We start from the raw sequence: 23,265 nt of genomic DNA on the forward strand, positions 1-23,265 counted from the left end.
TTATGAGCTCTTGTGAACAGATGAATAACCAGTTTCAGTCTGGACACGTGTGATCAGAAATGTTTCTTGCAGCAGGCTGATGGGCTGTGGAGAGGTTGTGCTCTGCCACTTCAGGGAGCCAAACCTAAGAGTCCAGGAGAGAGCTGAAAGGGTGTTACGTGCCAAAGGCAACACCTGGGAATCCCCTGCTGAGAGTTGCGTAGCTTCTGCCTGTGCAACTTCAGGATCTTCAGCGATTTCATGGTCTTCTAGATGGCAATGGCTTGAAGTGTCTGTATTTATTTGTTTATTTACTGTGCACAGTTTGCTGCGTTCTTCATTCTACTCAGTTTCTTTAGGAATTCACTCTGTGGCAAGTAGCATTGCATCAAGGGGTGGCGAGGAGGAGAAATGATGCCTTTATCCAGGTTGTGTCTTTGTATGTATATTTTAAAAGGAGGTAAATATTATTATTTTTGAATTTTTGAGATTTCTATCATTAATTCTACTTCTTTCATTAAAAAAAAAAAAAGAAAGAAATGAAAAGAAAGAAAAGCACTGTAAAAATCCTGAAAACTTGGCAAAATTATGAAGACTCAATTGCTTCTAGCAAAAACCACTCAGTTTTCCATAGAGAAACATTGGTTTGCAATGGTAGCTACTGCTGATTCTTCTTGTTTTAACTATTAAGTCCTGTATCCTCTCTATGCTTCATTCTGTGATCGCTTTTTCAGATTTATCTCATTGGGACTGACTGGCAGATATAAGCTTTTATAACATAAGAGAGATGCCCTCCAGCTTGTCTGAAGAGTCAGCACAGCAGATGGGATGATTCGGAAGGCTGCCTGCTGCTGGCTTAACTATTCAAGTAGTTCCCAGGAATGCCATCAGAGCAGAAGGGCTCCCTTTCTAATGGATCAGGACATAATCGTATGTATTCTGGTCTTCAGAGTAGGTGGTACATTGCTTGCTCTTGGGCACATTAACAATTGCGTATTCTGTCTGACTTTCGATGTTAGTTGCATGGGATTCAGGTCTGACAGTGTGGCTGACAGTTGAATACCACATTCCACTGCTATTCATAGAGCCTTTTTTGTCACAGTGTTCCTGAGAGCAGGGAGAGAGAAAGAGAGATGACTCAGCTTCAACATGATAATACCCTCCTGATGAAGAACCTTGCAGCGCTCCTGCAGTGGTTTTAACCTACATATGTAGTACTGAGAAGGGTTTGCAAGCCTTCAGCCATTTCCGTTTTGTATGGGCTGCAGCTGCACACCAGGAGCACCCAGCAACACATAACTGCTCTGCGGCTGGATGGTGATGGCCTGAATGTTCTGACATTGATACTGCCTGCTGGTGGTTTACATAGCAAAACATTCATCACACCACGCACATGGGAACACAGCAGCACGTATAGGGAAGTTCAAATCGTCCTCTGACCTGGCTGTACCCAGGGACTGGGGCTATTGATTAGCTGGCCAGTGTGCTTGGCTGCCAGCACCTGGAGAGACCAAATGCCAGCCACCAGCATGAGCCAGGCCCAGGGACAGCACCTAAAGTAAACGTGGGTGTGTAGCTCCTGGTAAGGGCCCAGGTGTTGCATGGGATGCAAGGACAGCTGCCCTCTGCCTGGTGGCTCTCATCTAGCATGTTCCTTGGAACCAGAGAGAGAAGAATGAACCATTCATTAATGAATGAGAAGGCAAGATTGCATGAGTAGTTGCCTTCCCAAACCTGTTGAAACTTGCCTATCCATTGCCTTGTGAGTACGTCTGCTAATGTGTTTTGGGTGACTGCTCATCTAGGTAGGCAGAAGGGTGACTCATTAAATCTAAAAGGATGCTGTGAACTGGAGCCAGAAGTTAAAAATTTACTTGCCCTGATGCTTCATTTGAATTCACAGAGTAATAAAGCTAGTGAGTAAATAGAGATTTTCTGGTGACATTCACTACTGTGCCCTGCAGAAGCTATATGTTTAAGTGGATTTTGCTGAGATCATGCTGACATTTGTAGCAGAGCTACCTTTTGTGTTCCGTAAGTGTAACAAAGGTCTCTGTTGCATGAGTTATAAAACCCAAGGGGTAATCCTTTGTTTTTCAAATCTGGGCGTGAGAAATTGTCATTGGAATCATAGAAACATAGAATTACTCAGGTTGGAAAAGACCTTAAAGACCTTCGAGTCCAACCACAACTTAACCATAGTGCCCTAACTCTAACAACCCTCTGCTAAATCATGTCCCTGAGTTGAGCACCACATCCAAATGGTTTTTAAACACATCCAGGGATGGTGACTCAACTGCCTCCCTGTGCAGCCTATTCAAGTGCTTAACAACCCTTTCTGTAAAGAAATTCCTTCTGGTACCCAACCTAAACTTACACTGGCACAACTTGAGGCCATTTCCCCTCATCCTGTCACCATTGAGAAGAGACCAGCCCCGCTCTCACTGTAAGCACCTTTCAGATACTAGAAGAAAGCAATAAGGTCTCTCCTCAGTCTCCTCTTCTCCAGACTGAACAGCCTCAGTTCCCTCAGTCACTCCTTGTAGGGCATAATAGAACATAATTCCTGAGGAATCTGTCATATATTCTCAGTGGTACCAATCATCTTGTCTAATTGGGTTCTGCTTGGTGTGGAAGATCTCATAATGTGAGGGAAACAGCTCTATGAAAATAATTCCTGAGTTTGGAATTGAGGCTTTGCACAACTTTTTGAGACTTAGAGATTACAGAAGTTTTAAAGAGTGGAGCCATCAGGGAGAACATACCTAAGAAAAGGAATCCCCTATCTTTCTGCAAAGGCCAGGCTATCCCTTTCCCTAGCCATTGTCATAAAGAACTAGAAGGGCAGCAGCATTTCTCTTAATTTACCTGAAAACAAGAACAGTTAGGCAGTTTATTTTCATAACTAACTGGCACTAAATCCACCAAGTGAAGTCTGGAATGGATCTTGTTAATTCCAACACACAGGTCCACCCAAAACTTAATTGTAGCTGCACATTCCAGAGTGCTTGCAACCTACAAGTTTTGCAAAGCTGTTGTCATTGACTTTCTCTTATCAGTGAGGAGAATGAAGTGTGGAGGTGGGGTGATTTGTCCCACACATTCACAGCACAGGAGGAGTGTGTATGAAGACTCCCAGACCTTTGGTTGAGTCTTTTGTTAGTCACAGACTGAATTTAATACTTGGAAAGAACGACCCTTGTATTGCAGTAAAAACTCTCCCAAGACTCTTCAAACCTTGCTCTATGGATCATACTTGGGACAAAAAGGTCTCAAAACCAGACAGCTACTTGGCCGGTTCCCCATTAGAGTTCCACCCTCTCCTCATTTCTTCCCCCTCATCTCACCCCACGCTCACACAAACAATGAGCTCATTTAATCACACCCTTTTCTGTCATCTTGCCCACCTTCTTAAAACTTTCTGTTAAACACCCACATATCTACAGGCAACTTTTGCTTTGCTGCTGTCTTAAAAAAATAAAATAAAAAAAAATAGAGCAGGCTGCTAAATGGCAGCACATTTTTCTGCTCTCCACAGGGTTTCTGGTGATTATTTATGCTTGGTGATTTAAAAGACAGCTTTCATTACCCTCTGTTAGACTAACTTTTCAAAGCAGAGGTAGCAGACCATAGGTACTCAGCTGCTGTTTTCTGATCATATCACAGAATCCTTTGAGTTGGAAGGGACATTAAGGGACATCTAGTCCAACTGCCCTGAAATGAACAGGGACACCTACAGCTCTATCCAGTTTCTTGGAGTCTCATCCAGCCTGACCTTGAATGTCTCCAGTAGCCGGACATCCACCACCTCTCTGGGTAACCTGCTCCCTGCCCCTCAAAAAATAATCTCAGAGAATGAATACAATGCACCAGTTGGATGCCTCGAGCAGAAAGGGTCCACTCTCCCTCCCCTTCCCTTTGGGGAGATGACTGTGGGCAGATAAGCAGGCACACACCAATGGGTGGTTACCTCTTCAGCTACCTCAGGGTGCCTTACCAAGGCTCCTGGATCTGACCACAGAACAAGGAAGAAAGATGGACTGGGCAACCTGACATCACACCATCCTCCTGCATGCCCTGTCATGCAGCACAAACATTTGACCTCTTGTGTTTTTTAAGAATCCAAAAGTTTAACTTGACAGCACATGCTTTGAGGCTTTTTTTCCTCCTTCTAGAGGCAGGAAGGAGTTGGCATCAGAAACCTTATTCTGTTCCAGAAGAGATTTAGCCATTCATCAATATGTTTTTTTACACTAGGAAGATTAACCAAAACCTTTTAACTTCCCAAGCATTAAATCTCTTTTATTCCTTCAACTGGAGACTTCCTCTATTGCTCAAGCGAGTAGGCAACAATCCAGATAAGTGGTTTTTTATTAAAAGATGCCATGCTGAAACTGAAACTTTTTTTGCAGAAAGCACACCAATTTCAATGAAGCTGCAGGCAGGAGAGGTTACACTGGCTAGCAGGCAGACAAGGGGAACAGGCTACAATGGGGAGGAGAGGGCAATACTCCTTAGAAGCTAACAAGGGAAGGTGATGAACATCTCTTTTCTTTCAGACAAGAGGATGCCTTGGGTGAGCAGCGAAAGCATGTGGTTGAATCATTACCTGGGCAGGGCTCGGCGGGTGACTCTCGGTCTGCGCTGGGAAGAGAGGAAGCAAAGAAGTGACTGCCAGTTCTTGTACAGCCATAAGGCGCAACCATGAACCACTGGGACATGGGCTGTGGGAAGGGACAACCCCCGGGATTCCCTCTGGGGACTAGAGAAATCTGGTGTATGGTAAAGATTATTTTTTTCTTTGATTTAGCACACACTTATACCTTGTCATGTTACTCACTGACCATGATGAAACCCAGACAAATAACCTCAATGGTTCAGAAGCCTGGACTTATCAAGCAGTTTCTCTCTCTGTCCCATGACCATCTAAATGATGGTAAAAATGAAAGGATGAAGCTCTTTGCTCTTTGCCTCATCCTTTCTCACAGCTCAGCTTTATTTTTAGCTGCCTACTGGGTTCTTGCTAGGAAGTTGGTTGAGCTGTTGGTTGCTCCCATAACATTTCAGAGCTGAACTTTCACTTCTGCCTAAGCTAGCAGAGCTTGAAGCATACCTGCTTTGCAACCTGACTGAAGGGAAGGCATCAGCCCCTCAGAATTGCATTAGAGCTGCCATCCAGAGACCTGGCAGAGATTTCCTATACTACAGTGCTGCCTCAGGGCTGCCATGAGGTTGCCAACATACACAAACATACATAAACAAGAAGCTGCTCCTCTTGAGTTTCAACTCCTGAAAGCAGTGCTACATATTATACCATCACTGCATGAACTGCTTTACCCACTGACAGAAGAGATAGCAGTCTGAACTGAAACCAAGATCTTGTGGTTTATGTGAATGCATGTGATTTTAGCTACATGAGTCTTCCCTATTTACATATTTAATATGCTCAAACTATTTTATTTGCGGAACACCTGATAGAGTCCACAAGGTTGCTCTACATTTTTAATATTTCAGACATTAAATACTAAAGCACATGAAGGTGCTTTGCTAGGTACATGTTTAAGATCCATAAGGATCACCGAGTCCACCTCCTGGCTCCACACAGCACCAGCCAAAATCTAAACTCTACATCTGAGAGTATTGTTCAGGCATTTCCTGAGCTCTGGCAAGCTCAGTGCCACAACTGCTTCCCTGAGGAGGGTGTATTTGTGCCTGTGTTTCAAGGAAAAAATCCTAAGGTGGGCAGCACAGTTACACTGGAGCACCCCATGGCTGGGGCTGTGGTGCTTCAGGGTGGTTGAGGGCACCCCATGCCTCCCTCCCCCCAGAGTGTTGGAGGAGCACTTTTACTTACTTCCCTTGTCAGAGTATCTCTTCCTCCATACAGGAATGCTCATCTTCCACCTGGAGCACAGGGACAATGGCAGAGGGTCAGCTTGGGTGCTGGTTAGACCTCATACTTCACTGCCAACACGCAGGGGCCTGAGATTACCTGGGCAGCTCCCTCCTGCTTTGAGACCTGTCCCTCTACGTGGCATTTTTTGGCTTGCTCAGCTTTTCCCAAGATAGCTGTTTTCCTTGGATTAGGTTTGCATAAGGCTTGGTTAGATCTTTTCTTGGATGGTTGAAAGAAAATTGCCACATTTCTGTAGCAAACTAGACCTTTGTACTGCTGCACAACCCCTAGATAAAGTCGTCTTCTTTAGTCAATAACGTGGACTCCTCTGGGAAATTATGCTGTGATCTGAGGATTTAGAATGTTTCTCAACATCTGTGCTCACAGAACAGACATGCAGGCTCCACACCAGGAGGTATTTAGTTGGAGGACTGGAGCTGGACGTGTCTGTGGTTGGAGGGGTTTGGGGAGGGGTGTTGCTTGTTGGGATTTTTAGTTAGCTTGTTTCTTTAGGTAATTATATGTGTAGGTTTAGCACCAAAAATTCTGGGAAATAGGTCTGGCTAGCAGTTTCAAACCAGAAGGGATGTGATTTAAATAGAAACAAAACCAAAACTGGTTGCCTTCAGCTTTGTAGTTTTGCTTTGCACTGTGCAGAAAAGCTTGTTTGAGCTTTTCTACAGGCTTCAGGGCTGTCACATGGGGGAAGTGGTCAGGACAAAAATAGGAGTGACACTAAAAACTGAGCTCTCCAAATAAATGGGATGAACTGGTGAACTTGGTAATATGTATGCTGCCAGCAAGGTTACATACATATTTGTAAGGAAGGACAGCCAGTCTCATGTTCTTCCACAAATATGATGCTTCTCTGGTCCTCTGATGTCATGGAGCATTACTGCATGGGGCTTCAAGAGAGAGAACTTCACTGGGGAGCTCCATGCCCTACTTCAACAAGAGGTTATGATCTGGAAATAGTTTTGCTCCTGCCTGGTTCCTTAAATTAACCACCTCTGGCATAAAACTGCCAGACCCCCAGAAAAAATAAATATCAACCACTTGCACTCATCCGGTTTATTTCTTTTCCAGACCTGGTTGAAGCTACTCAGTGGAGATGCAGACAGCTGTGTGATGTGGGTGCACAAACCTCGTTCCTTAAGAACTTGAGCCGATAACACATAAGCTATAAACAAGGAACTAAAGTCTTTGAGGAGGATTTTTGATGTCAAGTTACATGCCTAAAACCTTGCACAAGAAAATCAGGAGGTTTTTTTCATCCCTCTAATTTCTACAAGGTCTGTTATTTCTCAGAAAGACATGGATTTATCAGCAATCAGGCTACTGTGATCAAGGAGTGACATGCCATATAAAGTTGAGGGTGGGATGGTGCTGCTGACCGACCCAATTAAACACAATGTGGGATGCTGATGTTTCCTGTCCCAAGAGAACAGCCCATTAGTATTAGTGTTGTACCACCTACCTCTCCTGGTAGCAACTTGTTTCTGGAAAGGAGTCTGGAATGTTAAAAAGCAGTTGGAGTCCTCTGTGTGCAAGTGTTGCAGGCACTTAAAATCATGGGAATTCGGTAGGTTTGGGAGTCAGCACCCTACAGGCACAGGTTAGGACCACCATCTTCACACTGACTTTCTTGGTCTTGACTGAAACTGCTAGAAAAATCGGGACTTCAAGTTTTGGGAACCTCAGCCGTTTCCCCTAAAGATCGCCTAAAATAGTTGCTCCCTGTACCTCTGTCAACATAGAGGTGAGGGATGCTCTCTCTTTGGAAATGAGCAGAACATTTAGTTTTGGCAACAGCAAGCCTCATCTGAGTTCCTTAAGGCCAAGCAAGCTGTCAGAGTATAGTGGTTTTCCAGTTGTGTTTACAGGGAATGGTGTTACCAGTGAACTCTGATGACAATCCTTTGGGAGTGCAAAGGCAGAGACTAAGAATGAGGGGAGTATTTAACAGCAGCAAGGCTGACACACAAATACTTGACAAAGTAATGGCGGATGGGCTGGGTGATTGGGTCAGAGAGTCTTCCGAGTGGTACCACCACTTTTCCAGAGTAAATGTTTGTGTTAGTGAAAGCCACTGCAGCATGTAAATACAGTATATATATATCATCTATCTATACACAGTATATGTAGAAGGTCACCCTTATTAGATGTGATTCAACAGATAATAAGAGAAGTCAAGGTCAACTTGTAAATGCAGTTTTCCTGTCTGTAAGGCCAGGGCAGCTGACAAGGATGCTCTACTCCTTGTGTTTCTTGCTTGTAACATCCTTCCCTGTCTCAGTAGGCTCTGAGCGCTGTAAACCTAGGGGTGTCACCTCCACAAAGAACAGTCAAAGGCAATACTCAAAAACCACATTGTCTATCTTAGTTTGCTTGCCAGATTATCATCGTTTATTCAAGAAACCCCTTGTTGTGCACTACATAGTCCTTTAAAGTTGATTCATTGAAGGTATCATTTTCTCAAATTTTAGTGAAATCACTCTTTGAGATTATTCTAACAAAGCATAAAATGATACTGAACCTACCTTATTTTTGGTTGAAGGTTTCCCATCCTTCCACTGGATCTCTGAACCCTTGGGAAGCCAAGGATTTCCCTGCTTTCCAAATTTGTTGTACTGTATATGTTACCAAATGAATCTCACTGATCAGAGAGGCTCCTTACATCTTCCACTCACATACTGTACACCAAATAAAACACTCAACCACAGCTACTTAATGTGTGGAGGTGGGGAAAGTAGGAGGGGAGAATGAATGAGTGACGTGGCTTCCTGACGCACCAAGGCTGGAGTGTGCTGCACTGGCGACCTCCCCAAGGAGGCTGATGAGCTGCAGTGTGGACTCCCTCTAGTATCCCTCATCTGAAATAGCAACAGGGAGGGCACTCAAGAGGAAACCCAAGTGCCTGGTCATCTTGCTCTTCTGAGAAATGATGCGACAAACCAAAAGGTAAAAAACAAGGTCTTTAGCCCCCTCAAAAAAAGAACAACCCATAACTTAATCTTTTTTAATCCTTCTTTCTTCCTGAGATACAAGGAGAAGAAAAATAAAAAAGACAGAAGTACAGTTTGCCAGGCTGATAATTTAATCATCTTATAATTCTTTCACTGTAGTTGTAACATACTATGTCAAGAAAAAGCCTCTAAAACATGAGGTGCCCGCAGTAATTTTGTCTGAGGCACAGACGTACATAGAGGGGGGTGGTTAACCAGACAGTTTCACAATGTCTGCTGTTCCTCAGTAACATATAGTTGTGTAGACCAGCACTCTTCACCATGCATCAGAACTCAGCCAAGCAACCTCTCTGGTGCTTAACTCTCAGGTCATCCCACACCAGGTCTCAGCATCACTGGCTATAATGGACTGTCATTATGGACTTTGTCAGTCCATACTGTCAGTCCAGTAGTGGCAGGACTGAGTCTGCTTTAGGAAGATACCACAGCCCAAATATATCCAACTCAAACACAGCTGCATTCAAACCATCCTTGTGCCATCTGATCTCACATTTGTGCCCAATGGTGACCCATTGACTGTATGCCTAACCAAATGGCCAGCACCTGGTCCTGCTACATCCCTCAGCTGCTGACTGTTGGTCCTTGCAGCAGCACTGCCTTGATTGTAAATCAGTCATTGGTTGTTACCTCCACCCCAGCATGCTGCTGGGACCTAGAAGGGTTTGCTTTATGTATGCTTTATTCACAGGTGGGCTATGAAGGATTAGATCTGTGTGATTACCTTTAGGAAGCTGCTTCCTGATAGTAGCAGCAGGTGAGGCTGACAGTGTACTGGTGTTCTGACTTTCAAAACCATTGAAATTCAGCAGTGGGTGGAGCTGTTTTCCTCTGTTTTTTTCCTCTCACAGGCAGCACCAGGTAGGTGGTTTATTTGTTAACCTGTGCTTTCCTGTTTATAAATAAAGCATAAAGTATAGGATGGTTTGGGTTGGAAGGGACCCCAAGGAGCCTTAGGAAAGAGGAAGTCCTGTAGGGAATACTGGAACAGGAACGTGAACAAAATGCTAATAAATGCATTATACTACTTGCTACAGGATAAATCCATGATTCTTGTGTTTTGTTTGCTAATTAAGAACTTTGGCATGTGCAAACCTAGCTATTATCTAGTTTCTTATTAACAATGCAAGGAACTTGGGCCTCTCTGCCTCTTTTCTATTTCTGGTCCTATAATTTAATGGCTGTTATACTGTTGCTTGTTAGGCTGAACACCCATTTGAGACATCAGCTCTACCACTGGATTCTTAACTAATCACTGGCTAAAGAGCATTGCTGGGTGCTGCTGCCTGCTTGCTGGGGCAGAGCAATGATTCTCAGAAAGATCACCCTGACATTCCTGGAGAGCATGCTTTGCTCTGCCACACTGCTAGGCACAAACACTGCCTTTGCCAGGATTAGAGCTGAGGACCAAGCCCATGCTTTCTGGCAGAAGAGATAGGACCTCTGGTGTGGTGCAGCCAACCTTCAGACACAGCAGAACTGAACAGCTTCCGCTGCCCATGGCAGAGGCTTGTGAACATTGTTGTTTTCTGCACAAGCCGATTCACAGGTTTTGTGTATGATTTTCACATTAGTCACACTCTTTCAGTGTTGGTACCTGAGAATGGGATTAGCTGCAGTTCCTCATCAAAAGCACTGAGCTCTAAAATGGTTCCACATTGCACCACATAGCCCCAAGTGACAATATATGCATTATTTTCCTCTCCCAGAGTGTCTGGAACGAGCCACTCTGAATGATGTGTCACATGTTAAGAGTAACTTCATTTTTATTCTGATGGAATTCCAGGAAGGCAGCTTTAGTGTCCTCACACTGACTGGAAATGCTGTGATGTGTCCTAACAGCTACTGGCAGGACAAGGCAGATAGATAGAAAAAGGACATGTAATTAGTTGTTCCAGAAGGAGGCAAAGTGTTGTTACACAAATTGTTTCTGACAGACTTGAAGGTATCTAATGACGAGGGCTGCAGAAACATCATCTGCCTAATCACTTCCAAATTTTCACTGCGTTTTGGCAAATGCCTTAAGTCCAGGTGTCACATGCTGCTCTGAGAAATGAAGCTGCTGTGCAGCTGAAGTGGGAAAGTGTGGGATTTGACTGGAAAGCAGATAAGTAGGAGAGAAAGGAGGGGATTGGTGATCTGCACAAAGTCTGTGCAAAGAATAGATTGAAAATCTGGAGGAGGGACACAAAGATTATTGGGGGTCTGGAGTATCTCTCGTACGAGGAAAGGCTGATAGACCTGGGACTGTTCAGCCTGGAGAAGACTGAGATGGGGTCTTATGAAGGCTTATGAATAACCAAAGTGTGGGAGTCAAATGGATGGTGCCTGGCTCTTCCAGTGGTGCCCAAAGGCAGGGCAAGGGGTAGGAGCCGTAAACTGGAACAGAAGGAGTTCCATCAGAACACAAGAAAGACTGTGAGGGTGACAGAGACCTGGCACAGGCTGCCCAGGTAGGTTGTAGAGTCTCCTCTGGAAATATTAAAAACCTGTCTGGACACTTTCCTGTGCGACCTGCTGCAGGCAACTACTTCTGTGGGAGGTTGAACTGGAGTATCTCCAGAGGTCCCTTCAACCCCTATGACTCTGTGAGTCTGTGAAATGTCAAAATAAGTGCAGTTGAAGATATAAACTGATGTAAGTGATGGAGTTAGAGTTTTTCATGTTTCTTCCTGCCCTACATTTCAAATCACGGATCAAACATTGATGTTTGCTGGTCCCTGCAGGAAGGCAGTCAGCCTTTGATGCTGTAGCAGTCAGGTATGCATTGTGTGAGCTGGAATGGGGTCCTTGTGACCAGGAGCCCAGGGAGAGGCTGGAAGGAGCTGCCAAGGCATGCAGCTCTTTGTCACCGGGGGGATGGTGCTGTGAATAATTTCAAGTCCACCCATTTTTCCACCTGTTATGGCCATCTGTCTTCTCTCAGGATACTGGTAAGAGTGTAGGCTTGCTCTTTGTTGAAAGGTGTTTACTCTAGCAGCACACAAGTCTTCAGTATGGTTTGGAAAGACTTAGGGAGGAGTAGAATGTTTTTGACAAGAAATAAAAAGGAATGTGGTTCTATCCCTATGAAAGTTACGTAAATTGTGCATGCTGTTCTTTCATGCAAAGTGCAGTTCCTTTGGTGATCACTAAGGGGTGAGGTTCAACCATGAAGATTTCATTGTAAAGATCTGCAAGTTTCTTGAAGTTCTTCTGTCAGTGTTTTGTTTCAAAATCATGATAGAGCTAACACACACACACACACACCAGCAAAGTCTGGAGAGCATCTCCACATCCCTATAGAGACCGCTCTCACCCTGCCAGGAGGCTTTGATGCAAAAGGACGTAGTTCCAGTAAATCTTCAATGTTTTTCAGTTTTGAAGGTTCTGAGGGTGAAGATCAGAAATAACTATTTGCTTGTCAATCAGAGGTGTCCATTTTAAAGCTGTCAGACCCCTCTGACATCGTCCAAGGTCTTGCTTCATATCTTATTGGAGCTATTTCCTATACAATAGCTGTAGAATGGTTTGGAAAGCCTCACAGGAAGCATATTTCACAGATTTCATGTCCTTGCTTCTTTTGATAGATCAGAATGCCCTTCCAGAAATACTAAGGGAGAATAAGACAATGGAAATAACACTAGGAAAGGAAAACACAATGATATACCTCAAAGGGGGAAGATTATAGTGTGAGGCAGTCCCAGTTTGAAGAGTGAATCACTGTGCCTACTCAAAAGTGTGATCAGAATGTTTCTAAAGGGTAATAGGAATACCAAAACTCCAGCAATTTATATCTATTTTTTTAAGATAATTGATGACCACTTGAAGGCTGAAAGGAGGAACTATGAGTGTGAACACACCTAAGAAGTTTTCGTTTTATTGTGGCTTGGGCCTGTTGGTTTTCCCCAAGCCACTCACATGCTCAAAGGTTAGCCTGTGTGGCAACTCAGTAAATGATAAACAAAAACTTTTCTAACATGATCACAGTTGACAGTGCCATCATCATTTGCAAAAACATAACCCACCTAATCAGAAAACAGAAACGTAAGACTGTGTGTGCCAGTAACATTTTGATTAGCAAATGAGGTCTCACTGACTGACTTGATGAAGGGTGAAGATGTGACCCACGGGACAAGATTTGTATTGGTTTCAGCAACGTGATCCCAGCTGTCAGAAAAAGAGAAGCACAGAGGTAGACATGACAAAGCAAAAACGACACAAACACAGTGACTCAGAGCAGCCCAGTGAGCCACCTCAACCTGTGTCCATCTCTCCCTGGGCTCCTGTTCTGGCTGAGGCCTTGAGGCAGCAGCAGCTCCTGGTGCTACAGTGCATTTGCAGACTCTGAGCTGTGGTGGCCATTCCTCCTACTCTGCACTTGGTTCTGGCTCCAGGACCACCCAGCTGTCACCCAGAGACATAGCCAGGGTAGAGATGTGGATTTTAGTTTAATCCCTTGACAAAACCTCACAAGAAAGGTGCTTCTGAAAAACCCAGCCTTGTAAACCCTGTCTCTCTGGTGGCCTGACTGGGAAACCTAGGTTTCCAGCTCTGATGCTTGTCAGAATTTTTGTTATTCAGCTGAATGCACGTCAGGCAGAAAGAGTTTACGAGACACTTCTTACCGTATACACAGAATGGAATGTCCCCAGAGAGAGAGCAAGGCATATAAAAAAGGGGAAGCCGTGGTGCGATAGATCAGTTGCTTGCTTGTTGGTCTTGGGTACGAAGCTGGGATGATGACCACTTGCCTGCTCCTCTCTGGCCTCTGGGCCCTCACCTCAGGTAATCTCCCATTCTCTTTTCTCTGTCACTGTGCAGGAGGCTTCAGGGGACAAAGGCAGCATCTGCTCCTTGAATTGTTGTCTGTGTGTTTGGAAGCTGCAGGCAAATGTATGGCTTTATTTACAGTTTCCACATCATAAACCAGTGACCCACATGACTAAAACTGGATTTCAGCTCCTGATTCAGATAAGACTTGAGCCAGGGTGTGGCACTGATTTTCTTTAGCTGGGACAGAATTATCTGTAAGGATGGACACGATACTTTTAGACAATTACAAGTTCAGATCATTAGAACTGTGGGCATGTTAGTTTTGTTTTCATACTTATCAAAGCCTGAATTTGTCCCCAAACAGCTTCCATGGCCATGGTGTGTATTCTGCCCTATTCTGCTCTGCTGAGGTCTGAACTGCAAAATGCTTGCTGGCTTCATAGCTGGCTACTGGGTGTTCTGCACATCTCTGCCTAGAAAAGCCATGCCAGGGGAGTTAGTTATGCTCAAGGTGGATGAGTAAGCCTCAAGACACTGCAGACAGCCTCACTCCTCTTTAAAAACAATACATCAGGTTCCTGAAAACTGAATAAGTTTTCAGTGCTGTAACCATTTCTGATGTTATCTCCCTTCCCATGCACCACAGAGAGATGTGTGCAGATAAAATTTAAGAGCTATTATCCAATGAACCAAAGAACTTTGGGGCTGGGTTGTTAAACCTGGGAGCATTCAGCCACTTGCCTGTCTCTTTGTATTTTTTCCCTATGTGGTACTGAATTGGAAGAGGACTGATTATTTTTTCCCTTCACCCCGAAGATCCCTAATCACAGCACAGGTACTGAGCTGCTGAAGTGTTTCACAGGAAGTGATGTGAGAGGTGCCACCTTCAGCCAAACTTCAATGGAAAATCATTTAAGCTGTGCTTTTAGTTTTCCCCTGTCTGGGGTGCAAAGCATGTGCTGGGGTGGGCTGCAGTGGGATAGTGGAAGATGCTAAATGTGGTTCCTGCTTCTTCACCAGGCTCTGTGCAGGTGATGCACAGAAAGGTGCAGTCGGTCCAGGCAGGTGGAAATATTACTTTCTCATGCCAGTCAGTCACAAAAGAAGACATAATACAAGTGACCTGGCAGAAGGAGATGGATGGGGCTGAAGACAACATTGCAACTTACAGCACAATGAATGGACAAAAGATAGCAAAGGGCTACGATGGCCACGTGAGCTTTGCCCACAGTGAGCTGCAGGCCTCAGCCATCTCCCTTCACCGAGTCACCCTGCAAGATGAAGGATGCTACAAGTGCATCTTCAACACCTTTCCTTCGGGAGCTGTCACTGGCAGGATGTGCCTCAAGGTTTACGGTAAGACACTGTAATTGCAGAAAGGGTATGACATCTTTCTGAGGGTCAAGCCATTCCCTCTGGGGAAATACCTTCCCTGGTCAGTGCTCATTACTAAATCTGTGAGAAAGGTGTCTCTGTTTCCTCCCTGGCCTTGCCTTCCTTGTCGTTTTTACTTCTGATGGGAAGGCACTGTTGAACACTTCTCTAGTTTTCTTCCCTTTTAAGTCAACAGCAGCTGACGGGTGCCCTAGAGTTCCTCTGGCCCAACACTGGGCTGGCAGCTGTCCCCACATGTCCCCCTGACTTGCTGTCCTGTAGCTTGTACAGGTCAGCATCAGCTTGTTTCACAGAGAGAGCCAAAGCACGCATCCACAAGTATCCTCACACACAATGAGCCCTGTGCTGGGGGAAGAAACAACCTTGGTTTATGAGGAATGATGACATAAGCAACAGTGGAAAGAAAAGGGGAAACATGGGGGGAAAAACAGATCTGAAGCAGAGGTCTTTTTTTTCCTCTCTTCTGATAAAGCTCCTAGAGCAGATCACTTGATGCTGAGTCATGCAGAGGGTAAATGCTGAGGAATTACAGGAATATATGGCAGAGCTTAGCAGAGAGATTTCATTCTTGCTTACTATGTGAATCTAAACGTGGAGTTAAATTGGCTTTGATTTATTCTTTCTGTTTTTTTTATCCAAGTGTGGCAAATGTTTCACAAAATTACCAGCTTTGTGGCTATGATTCACCTCTTAGCAGAGCTCAAGGCATGAAAACAAAAGCAACAAAAGCTGGGTTTTTTTTAATTAGGTTTTTTGTTTTTTTTGTGTTTTTTTTTTTCCTGCTAGATGTACTCCTATCATCTGCTCTACCTGCTCCTCTCAAAGGCACGTCAGCTGGGGGTTTCACTTCCCTGGCAGCAGGCAGCTGGCTGCCCCAGTGCAAGAGTGAGCACATACCCAACTAACTGCTTGCAGAAAGGGTTCATTTTAGCATAGCTGCAATAACACATTTGAGATGGTCTTAATTTCCTTGATTTCCCAGCAAAGCCTTTCAGCAGGCTGGAAGGGAAAAGATGGCAGAAAGGATCAGGGGTGAGGGAATGCCAGGCAAGGCAAGCAAGCTGACTAATGGCAGCACATGCAGCAAATGAGCTGCTGGCATGTGTCTGCCATCTGACAGGAACAGCCAGGGAGTTTACAGGCTGGTTATTGCCCAGTTGCAACAGCCTTAATCAGAAGAGGCTCTTCCAGAATGGACACAGTGCTGCGTAGTGTGGGGAAGTGAAAACTTGATAAGAACAAGATATGATGCTGGGAAAAATGAAATAGGCATGGGAGACAGAAATCTTAGACCTGTTCAGCTGAAAAATAACAACGTGAAGCAGTAGCAGCAGTCTTCTACCCCATAACAAATGATTTCTTGGCACAGTATTTTCAACCAGCTTTGTAGGTTTCTTTAGCACCTGTTCTTTCACCTCTGTTTTCCACTATAAATGGTTTGTTGAACTTTGTTTCAAAAGAAGATGAGAATGAAACCCAGAAAGGGATACAGTTTGGAGTATGGAGAGAGGGGCATGTGTCACTTGAGTCTAGGCAAGGTTTGGCTGGGTCAAAGACCTATAGACACCTTCTGCCTGCAGGTAGATGGCCCCATCCACATGGAAGTCTCCAGCACCATGGAGAAATGCCACAACATCATTGTCTTAGATCAGGAAGCTGAGGCTGTGTTGCTGATGAGCATCTGCACTGCTGGAAAGGCACATGAGACACACTCATTCCTAAAAATGTACAGCAGTTAATCTGAGACCAAAGTTCAGCCTTGAAACATAAAAAGCAGATCATGATCTAGAAGTTGCCCTTGAATAACAGAAGCCTAATTGCAGTCAGAGCTGGCACACACTTCACTAGAATGCCACCCTTTCCAATACACCTTCACAGCTCAAGTCTGGGACTGTTTGCATTGCTGCTCTGAAGGGCCTATGAAGGCAGGTACAACATGTCTTGTAAGTAGTTTTTCACTAGAAATAAATCTTTTGATGAAATAGAAAAGCAGCAGTTATTCTAAACACGTGAATCAAACACCAACTTGGTGCACATGCTAACAAGCAGCATGGGGAAGAGAAAGTGATTACATATTTTGACTGTGTATCTACTACAGGCATATAGAAAGGTGGAGAGCAACTATCCACTGTTTTTCTTACCTACAAATAATTCCCTGGATTCCACTGTGGGAAAGCAGATGACTGTCTAGTGGGGAGAATAGATTTGGCACACATGTTTGTTTGCCAAGACGTGATGCTGAGCAGTTTTTCTCTCCTCCTCTGTGTACCTTTATAAGCCAAGATTCACCTTCATCTTTTGTAATTGGTTAAGATTTGAGATTGCCAGACTGGAGCAATGGTACCAATCTGTCTTCTGTGCTTTTTAAAACAGGCTCTCTGTTAACACTCAAGGGAAAAAAAGTCCGTGGCAGTTTTCCTTTACTGCTTTAGGACATTGTTACCTAATGTTTGAAGTTAGCACTGTGGGTGGATGTGCTATTTTTATACATCCCGTGAGTGAAAGAAGAAGTTCAGAAATCATTTATTAATCAAAACATAAAGTGTTTATGACTCTCGTCATTTCAAAGATGGGAGATTTTGAGAAATTCCAACTGAAATCCCCCTAAGCCTTATTTTTTTCTTTTTTTTTTAAGCTCGCAGAGCAACACAAATAGGGTTTCATCAGCTCTGTTTCTAGGGTCTGAGTTTCTATCCGTGGGTGATGCAAACGTTGAGAAATACCTACTTTATTCTTCTAGGCAGCATAACCATAGTAATACTGAAGCAAAGCCATAGGAAAGCAAAAATGATGATGTAAGATGTCTCAGTGGCTGTTATGGCTTTAAAGATCCAGACAGTTTCATGAGGTGCAGACAGAATTTTACCAGGGGTGTAGGTGCTGCTATGCAGTTGGCATGTGCTGTTTCTCCCCCTTTAACATGACCACTTGGTGTTCTCTATGTGTTGTTCATACAGAATCCTTCTTTTACTGCCCAAAATGAAACATGAAGTCATTTTTCTCAGGAAGACTAAACAAATATTTCTGTTTAAACCCAGGATTACTAAAAAATAGTAATTTGTTTGCTAACATTTTGGCAAAAATCAATTTCAGCATAAATATTGTTCTGACTTTTTTTTTCTGCTATGTAAAATACTAGTATATACATATAGTACTATTAAATAGTACTATTTCTCACCTATTAATAGATGCTTTTTAAATGAGAAGGCATTCATATTAACTCAAACTTGAATAAAACCAGAAATGCCATTGCACTTAAATGATTTTAAAAGGCAACGTTATCAGAAGCAGACACCCTGAAGTAGAATATGATTTAGACCCTTGTACTACCAGCATGTGCAATGATGTAGAGGCCTGGCTGATGAATTGTTACCTGGAAACTTGTGTAATGGGAGATCTCACTCCCAAATGGAGTTATATGCCTTTATATATCTTGGCATGATAGTCCGAGTTAAATAGACTGGTTTGAGGAGGAGCTTGGATGAGGTGACTTTTAGAGGTCCTTTGAAAGCCGAATTATAGTATGATTTTATGATCTGATTGATTTTCACAGGTACAAAGCATATCCATAATGGTAGCAGTGAATAGCAGATATTCAGTTCTCATATTTGGCTGTTCCAAACAATGCCAGGTTTGGGTACTCTGACAATCATCCCGTTGCCTGCTAATGAGTTTCAAGTGTCAAACTCCGAAAGATTTCCCTCCAGGACCAAACGCCTTGGTTTTCCTACTCCATACAGTGGAGAAGAGCTCATCATCTCTGTGTTTTCTTCTGCTTTCTTGAAAACAGCTTATCTTGTCCAGAGATGTCTCAGGTGTTCAGATCTTCCCTGGAGTTCTATCCAGGTTGAAGAAAGCTTCTTGCACTTCTCCCCCTTCTTTATTTCTTGAAAATACTGCACAGTTCTGTTGTTTTTACTTGTCCATCATTACCACTCTGAAATGCTGCGGGGCTGCTTTTAGTAGTGAATTTGAAAGTTGTGCATTTCTATCCTCTTGCCTTTTGTTTTTTGCCACGTTCTTCATTTTCATAAAGAACTATGTGCAGTTTTGGGCACCACAATAAAAAATGATGTAAAACTATTAAAGAAGATCCTTAGGAGAGCTGTAAAGATGGTGAAGAGTCTAGAGAGCACTGTATATGAGGAGTGGCTGAGGTCCCTAGGTTTGTTCAGCCCAGAGCAGAGGAGCTGAGGGGAGGCCTGATGGCAGCTGCAGCCCCTCACCAGGGGAGCAGAGGGGCAGCGCTGAGCTCTGCTCTGTGTGACAGCAACAGGGCCCAAGGGAGCAGTGTGGAGCTGCAAGTCCCTTCCAGCTTGGGGTATTCTGTGATTCTAAGGTAACAGTAAATGCAAGTGTTCTTAGCTCAAATGTAAGCAGTAACTAACACATACTTTTTACTTTGTGTTTTATAGCCATCTCAGACCCCAAAGTGGAAGCCAAGCTTATACCCCATCCTGACAAAGCTGAAGTCTCTGAGGAAGTGGTGGGGATGAGCTGCTCAGCAACAGGGAAGCCAGCTCCAAAAATTACTTGGCACCTTCCCAGCACCCTGCTGCAGAAACCAAAGGAGTACCACATCAAGCTCAGCAACCAGACCATCACTGTCATCAGCAACTTCACCCATGCCCACTCCAAAATCCTCAAGGAGTACCCCATTGCCTGTGTGATCCAGCACCCATCTCTAAATGTGACCCTGTCCTTGCCCATGGACAATCTGACACAAGGTCAGTATGCAACCCTACTTCTTCCCTGGAATAGAAGACATAGAAATATCTCCTGGGCTATATTAGCCTCTAAGGGCTGGAGGGCAGGTAGGAAAGACACCATGAAGAGCAGTTGGGATGGGGAGGGACAGAAGGAGGTTCTAGGGAACAGCCAGACATCCTGCGTAATGATGCAGACATTTGGCATCCATCTGGGACACTGTGATGTGTCACTGGGTCATCAGACCCCAAACACAGATCTGTTAGTTGTACTGCTTGTATGTGTGCTTGCACATGCCTCTTTAGCTCCTCTGACCCAAGAGATCAGCCAAGGGATGTCCAAAATGGGTTTGGGTGTTTTTTTTCTTCGTACACAAGCCTGCCTGAATACCTGCTACTTTTCCCACAGGTCAGAACAGTATCATGGCACCAACCCTAGCCATTGTTGTGGGGGTGCTTGTCCCTCTGATGTTCCTCCTCACATTGCTCCTTTACTTCTGCCTGAGACACCTTCATGACCCAGAGAGGAACCCAGCCTGGCCTTGCTGGGTAGGTCTGTGTTCCCTCGCCGAGGAACAGCAAAGTTCAAATGGGAACCATACCCTTATATCACTCTTCTGCATGGCTAGGCCATGCCTTCAAGGATGTGTCTTGAATAGGAGGGGGGATCTTGAAGAGGAGCATGCCACAGTGCGTTGCTTAGGATGGGAATCGCAGCCAAATGTGACCCTTCTGGGTTCTGTGAAGGATGCAAGATCAAAACTGGATCAGACCCAGCTGGATGCTGCCACATGACTAAATCCTGTTTTGTGTTGAAGGCACCTTAGCCTTTCTGCAGAATGTGCCTGAGACACGCACCTTTGCCTCTAATTAATGTTGTGGAGAAAAAATAAGGCAGTGGCAGGAAGTACAATGCATTTCATCCACTGATGCTATTTTTCTAAGTCCAAGCTGAGGTCTGCTAAGGGGGTTGTGAGAGGAAAGGCTCTGCCTACCATGCTTGAGCACTGACAGACACAAAGCCTGATTTGGTAATGCAGGCAGCCCAAGTCTGAACCCCTGCTCTTAAAACATCCATATATTTTTCAAAAAGTGAAAAAAAACATCTCTTCTGCTAGGTCCTTGCTGTGTGTGTCAAAGAGAGAACATGTGGATGGTCCATGCTTACTGGCAAGCGGGCTACCACTGCAATGCCCAACACGTGAGCTCCTGCATGCCCTGCACATGGACATCTTGGACTGTCATGTAGACCTGCTGTGACATCACACCAAAGGAATTACAGAGGGGCAAAAAAAAAGTGTGTTTTATAATGCTTATTTATTTTCCTAGACAACCGCATTCCGTTTTGTAGAAGAAAAGCTGTGAATATTTATTTGAGACTCTAAGACTGTTGGCTGTGTGTGTCTGTAATCCAACTTCTATGCTGCACTTATTCTCTTCCCACATTTCAACATCCCAGGTTCCAAGCGGAGTGAGGGCTGTCCGAGGCAGTGTGGTATTTTGTGGGACAGTGATTTAAAGGTACTGCTCCAGGTGGAGGGAAGCAGAAGGAGTGTGGGACTCTGCTGGCATTACTGAAAGCTGCCAGGAACCTTCTCACCAGCGGGCATGGGAGATGGAGCGTGTCTGCAGCTGGATCAGACTTGTAACCCTAGCGGTAGGCTCCAGGCCATCAGACACCAGGAAGTTACCACCCTTTCCTAGAAAGTTATTTACAGGCAAAGGGAAGTTTCCTTCTCCTTCTGCGGTTTCCACAGCCAATTTTTCATTTCCCTAATCTAATACAGCTGCCTCCTGTTTCCACATATCACACCTGCCCGGGGGAAGAAGCAGGGGAATTTAAGGAGTGTTTGGAAGGGTGTCAGGTAGAGCAACTTCCTCTCTACTCCCGTCCTCCTGGCTCCATGCAGCAAGTGTATGCTATCTGATTTTCCCTTGCATATCTACTTCGTGTGTACTTCCCGGATGAAGCAGGCTATTTGGAGGCTGAAAAGCTGAGTCAAGTGAAATGAAAGAGTGGGTGAGCTGAGAATTAATAAACCCACTTCTTGTCACAAAAAGCTTTTATAGAATCCCTAATGCTTAGTAATAGCTGATCTAATGATTGCAAGGAAAGGGGAACCAGCTACAGACCAGCAGCTCTTGCAATTGGGAATTTTTCTCTTGAGCCCCATAACTGTCAAAGGAAGAAACCTGACTTTTTCCCAACTTGCCCACAACTGCAATTGAGGTTTCCTCCACACCTGTATGGGAGGGAAGCGGGCCTTTCCCAGGAGCATTTTGTATCCAATAGGATGCAAGCAAAGGAGCACTGCTCTAGGGTTCCTGGGCTGTGCTGTGTCAGATCTCTCTGCTTGATAGGGTCTGCACTTGGCCTTCAGGTATTGAGTTAATTTTTTCTAACACTTGTTAAGGTTGTTTTTAAGAGAGGATACTACAAATATTTTGATTAATGGGCTTTTTTATTTTTTCTTCTTTTTTTTTTTTTTTTTTTTTTTTGAAATGAAGGAAAGTATAGAAAGGTCTGTTGCAGAAATGGGGAGTTTAGACATGGGAATGAAAAGAATTTTCAGAAGGATGATGAAAAGGCACAAAGATAACAAAAAAACCCCCTTATTAAGCCTATGGATATTGCAGAAATATGTTTTTATTTTTTACAAGTTGATCTGGAGTGGGGAAAAACAGTTTGAAGTAAAGAAAATGCCTGTTTATGTGTGTTTCTGACTTCTGCTCTTTAGCTGAATGTTGAACTGTGAAGTGTTTTTTTATGTTACTGCTTACTGGTGCAACAGAACTAGAGGCTGAAGGAAAAGGGAGGACATTCAAACGATACTGTGCAGTAAGAAGCATGTATCATCTGCTTATCTTTTACAACATTAGAATGACAGCAAATTGATGTCCAAAGGTAGAGCATTTAAAACCAGTATGCATATTTGCCTTCATAATATATAAATCCATCAGCAGAAATACAGCACCATAAAATACCATATGCTGCTGCTATTGTATTTGGCTTCATGTGGCAAAGGACTGAATGCAAGCATCCAGGCTACGTACAATTAACCGGCTGTCAGATGTGGAAAGGAGTATAAAATAGAAACCACCCTTGAGAGAACAAGCAAGCATGTGACTGAGGGGATGAGGGTTTTACTGTGGGTGAATAATATTCTAACCGTTGTTCTGAGGTTTCTTTACGATCATCTGGTCCTTATCTTGTTAGTTATCTCTGTGAACAATTTGGTAGTAAAACTCCGGTGCTTCAGAAGGGTTTATTCATATGCTTAGTATTTGTTTTAACAAACAGAATGTAGAGTTTGAAATGCTGCAAATTTCAGTAGGTCCAGAGAAACAAAAATAAAGCTCTTCAAGCAGAATGAACTGCTCTATACTTCTGCTCCATGCAAGCAATGTGGAGTAGCTTGGCTCTGTAAGTAAGTGGAAACATAGTGTACAGGAATGTCCCAGGTTAGTTTTACCACCACCAAAATCCCCCAAAGCCTAGGTAATAGTATGG

The 23,265-nt window shown here is 44.0% G+C and overlaps 2 protein-coding genes across 3 annotated transcripts in view; both read left to right on the forward strand.

The window, feature by feature from the left end:
- The window catches only part of LOC107321271 (transmembrane protease serine 7-like), a 44,372-nt gene extending 34,431 nt beyond the window's left edge, over positions 1 to 9,941 (forward strand). Inside the window, exons 24-26 of the mRNA XM_032448060.1 lie at positions 714 to 909; positions 4,539 to 4,761; positions 6,962 to 9,941. The gene's annotated coding sequence lies outside the window, so the exon portion shown is untranslated. The remainder of the gene's footprint in view (positions 1 to 713; positions 910 to 4,538; positions 4,762 to 6,961) is intronic.
- A 1,403-nt stretch (positions 9,942 to 11,344) lies between these two features.
- Positions 11,345 to 22,365, forward strand: LOC107321450 (OX-2 membrane glycoprotein-like). Of its 2 annotated transcripts, XM_015878369.2 has the most exons (5): positions 11,348 to 13,665; positions 14,674 to 15,009; positions 19,464 to 19,775; positions 20,164 to 20,303; positions 20,873 to 22,365. In XM_015878369.2, exons 1-5 carry the CDS (start codon positions 13,617 to 13,619, stop codon positions 20,957 to 20,959), a joined length of 924 nt encoding a protein of 307 aa, XP_015733855.2. In that variant the 5' UTR covers positions 11,348 to 13,616; the 3' UTR covers positions 20,960 to 22,365. The 2 variants fall into 2 exon arrangements, with proteins under 2 accessions (XP_015733845.2, XP_015733855.2); XM_015878359.2 differs by having other exon boundaries at positions 11,345 to 13,665; positions 20,164 to 22,365.
- The last annotated feature ends 900 nt before the right edge of the window (positions 22,366 to 23,265 follow it).

The sequence above is a fragment of the Coturnix japonica genome, chromosome 1 (genome assembly GCF_001577835.2).
Source record: "Coturnix japonica isolate 7356 chromosome 1, Coturnix japonica 2.1, whole genome shotgun sequence".
In the NCBI taxonomy this organism is placed as follows: domain Eukaryota; kingdom Metazoa; phylum Chordata; class Aves; order Galliformes; family Phasianidae; genus Coturnix; species Coturnix japonica.